At 49.8% G+C, this 4,070-nt stretch overlaps 1 protein-coding gene across 1 annotated transcript in view; it reads left to right on the forward strand.

Moving 5' to 3' along the window:
* The window catches only part of LOC116221409 (proline-rich protein 36-like), a 6,305-nt gene extending 2,868 nt beyond the window's left edge, over positions 1-3,437 (forward strand). The window contains exons 2-3 of the mRNA XM_031571323.2: positions 1-2,167; positions 3,158-3,437. The exon at positions 1-2,167 is cut by the window's left edge and continues 410 nt beyond it. Of these exons, the coding sequence (XP_031427183.1) occupies positions 1-2,167; positions 3,158-3,437 (2,447 nt within the window). The remainder of the gene's footprint in view (positions 2,168-3,157) is intronic.
* The last annotated feature ends 633 nt before the right edge of the window (positions 3,438-4,070 follow it).

The raw sequence follows: 4,070 nt of genomic DNA on the forward strand, positions 1-4,070 counted from the left end.
CCAAAAAGGGGGTGACTTTTGAAGGGCTGAATGACTCTGCTGAGGATGGTATGGATAGAGTCTCCAAACGAGAGGTGCAGTACTATGCAACGGCAATCAAGACAAACCCATACCTGCCTGGTGGGACTGTGAGTGGGCGGGCCCTTGGGAAACGGGAGCAGCGATACACCAATGGCAGCGTAGTCGACTCGGAGCTCATAGGCGGCATCTGCAGCGTCGGAGATGGGGAGAGGGACTCTGCTCCTGAGCAGCAAGCGACCAGGATAAGGGTACCTGCTGTGGTGCATTCTGGGAAAAGGAGGACACCGCCTGGTCCACCGCCCAGCAGGGCACCGCCCCGGATCTGTCAGCAGTGTGGAGGGAGACAGGCACCGTCTCCTCAGGTCGACCTCGACCCAGTTAAGGACCTGATATCCCCTACATTACTGTCCCCGACTGAAAGAGAGATTTGGAGCCCTCTCACCCCTTCCCCAGGCATCAACTCAGCGCCACCAAGGCAAATCACCAGGGAGCTCACTTTCCCACTCACACACAAGGATCCCACACTTACTCCCTTCCCTCTCCACCCCATCATAAAAATAAACAAAGACGGCAGGCCTGACACGCAGGTCACGCGGCCATCCACACTGGAGCAGGAGACCAGAGTAACCAGGGTGTACCCCATCTTTGCTCCTCAGAGGGACACCATCATCCCCCTGCCCGCGCACGCGCCTCCGGTCTGTCCTGTCCGCGCCACGTCTCCACCTTCCGTCTCTTCGCCTCCGCTGAAACCAATGATGACAGTCACCGTCACTCAGGAGACGAAGGCTAACTTCACCCCTCGTCACAGTCTGGCAAGACCCAACACTCTTGTGCTTCCGACTCCCCAAAACACACATGCATCCATCTCTCGTAGCAGCAGCAGCACACACACCACCAGCAAACCTCAGCAGACAATCGCTTTAACCGGCCCGCAGGCGAGCCAACACGTGAGCCCACCAAAGACGCCGAAGCCGTCTGCTAGCGCTGGCCTGAAATGCATGCCCAGTCAACAGACAGACACAGAGACGGTCACCAGCAAAATGCCACCCGCGTACAGCAACACACACCCCAAGATCAGCGCTAAGCCAAACACACGCAATGACGCCCTTCCTGCCACAATGCCGCTCACATTCACATCCATGGCACATCAAAACGCCTCGCGTCCCCCCTGCTTGCGAAATGAGAAACGCCCGTGCACCCCGTACGTAAGAAAACGAAAACTCGGGTCCATTTCCGACCACTCCACACACAGCCCGTCCACTGTCCCAGAAACCTGCCCCTCTCGAGAAAACACAGTGGCAAATGTGAAGACACACAGTAGAAATGAACAACCTTGTGCAGCTTCTAAAATTGCTAGTAGACAAAGCCTCCCCGTAAAGGACCCTTTGATCCCGAGATCCGTCGACACATCTCCAGCAATTCCTCTGACGCACCCTGGCATCCATTCTGAGCCTGTCACAGTGAATGGGACAAACACTGACTTCAAACACAGCACAAGCACTTGTAAGTACCTACACGCTCACTGCAAACCCTCGCCCCGGCCAGAAACATGCCACAAACCCATCCTCAAGATTAAAGGGGGCAAAAGCATTCTCTGCCCACCCACCACACCACCTCCACCACACCGGCCCGTGGCAGCCGTACCGCTAACACATTGCAATAACCTATATGCTCAGCTTGCACAAAAGCCCCAGCCTTGCACTACTACAAGCACAAAGCAGAGACTCACCGAACCTAACCCTGACTTTACACAGAATGGACAGTTCACCGCAGAGGCAGCTGTGGAGCTGGAATCATCTTTGGTGGGCAAACAAACTGAACCCAGCATGCTAGCTTCGTCTCCTATAGAGCACTGTCACATAGGTGAAAATGCGTCCCAAACTGAACTGGGATCAGATTGTGCGTCTGGCACCCCACCGATGCCGAATGGCGTGTTGACAAACGGCCGCAGCGTGCCGACAAGCTCGCACTCTCACCCAGAGAATGGTACCCTGCTCGTGCCATCCTTCCCACGATGCACTGGGGCGGAGGACCCTCAGCGGAGCCTGCTGAGTGTGGAGGCCAGTGTGCAGGCCAACCAGGAGCGGATTACAAACCTGCTCAACATCATCCAGGACCTGGAGATGAACCAGGCCCTCAGCAGAGGGTGAGAGAGAGAGAGAGAGAGAGAGAGAGAGAGAGAGAGAGAGAGAGAGAGAGAGAAAAGGAGGGGGACAAAGTGGGGCATGTTCGTGTGAGTGTGTGTATGTGTATGTGTGAGAGAGACAGAGAGAGAGAGAGAGAGAGAGAGAGAGAGAAAGAGAGAGGGAGAGAGAGGGAGAGAGAGTAAATATTCATGCGGATTTGTTTCTTTCCATGTCTGAGAACATTCAATATTCTCTTCTGATTTTTTTTCTCAGTAGAGTTTGAACTGAATAGATTTAACGTTATTTCAAATATAAAAACAATCTCAAAAATAAGCGTAAATGACGGTTTAAGAGCTTCCTTTCTGTTGTGCATTCTCTCTCTCTGTGTGCGTGTAGCCGGAGATGCTTTCGGACAGGGCAGGACCTTGGTTGCTGCTCTACATGTCAAGAGACTGCTTGCATCGTCTATAGGTGAGATTTTGACAGGGTGACTTTACAGAGGATTACATGCATGATACTCATCTAACCCAATTAGCCCCACGGTGCAAACAACTGTCACTCCGAGACCCGGGGAGAAATGTGTCTGTTTGCGCCTCGGTATGTGGAGCAAAAAATAACTTAAAGCTAAATGTATGGTCTATTTAAAGATGTTGCGATCGTTATTTATTTATTTATTGGCAGGTTGTTTGATGATTGCTTGCAACAATATTGCTTGTCCTTGATCTAGCAGAGGACCGATATTTCATTAGTGGCAAGAAAATATAATTTATGCTTACACATGCGTAATTATCTTAAACTTTGTTTAAGTCAAGAGAGAGTTTACCCATTGTAAATTATGACTTTTTAAATGTTGGAATATAATAATGAACATAATATGCAAAGGAAATATTTATTGAGTAGGCTGCATTAATATAATCAGCGGTAACCTCATGTCTGGGAAACAGATGCTAATTCTTCGCCTCCTCTATCTTACATTCCCTCTCTCTCCCTCCAATCCTCCTCTCCTCCAGTGTGGAGTATGACTTCAGGCACCAAGAGAAGCATTTCAAAGACTTCCTCCAGCTCTCCGATGACACCTACTACCCCTCTCCTCCCACGTTTTTGCCTCCCATCCCAGACGAAAGTGACGATGCTTCCCCGCCAACTTTTCTACTGCCCGTCACGATCCCCACCTCCGTCCTCTCATCCCCCGGTACTGAGGAGAGGGTTGCGCTGAAGCCCAGGGCCAAGACTAAAAAATTCTGCAAGAAGCTTTTCTCATGGCTGCCCAAGAAAATTAAACAGAAGTAGCTCTCGCTTCACCCCGACACCCTTGCTGGTCTTGGAAAGGATATTTTTTTTTTGTAAAAGATTCAAATTCAGGGAGACAGACATCAAGAGAGAGACCTGTTCTCAGGATAAAACAGGGAAAAACTACAAACTCCAGACGTTCTGTCTCATATACTCTCATCCTGGCATTATCAGCATGAATTTCCAGCCATTGATGTAAGGGCATTATCGACATAATAGGACACTCCAAATACCTCCAGGAGAAAGGATTTCCGGCAGCCCTGTCAGTGTGACAGAAGGTTCCGGATTCTGATCGCCAGCAGAGTGACTTCAACCTGCTCCACAAGATTTGCACAACGGATTGTGAATGGCTTTGCTTCCAATCTACATATTATAACGTTTCTGTTGACATTTTTTTGTGCTTGATATCTCCTATCCCAAAGCTACCGCATCTAAACCGTGTACAGTATGTCTTGAACCAGACACGAACCAGACAATGTCACTTCATCGCAACAGGCAATAGGTTGTCTTGACTTGGAAGCTTTTTTGTTCAGAGCGCTGAGAATGAAAATAGACTGAGATCAATTTGCTATAAATTTGTTAATGTCTCCCAAGAGGGATCCTAATGCAAGGCTGGTTAGTTTGTATATGATA

This window comes from Clupea harengus, chromosome 8, assembly GCF_900700415.2.
Source record: "Clupea harengus chromosome 8, Ch_v2.0.2, whole genome shotgun sequence".
Lineage (NCBI taxonomy): Eukaryota > Metazoa > Chordata > Actinopteri > Clupeiformes > Clupeidae > Clupea > Clupea harengus.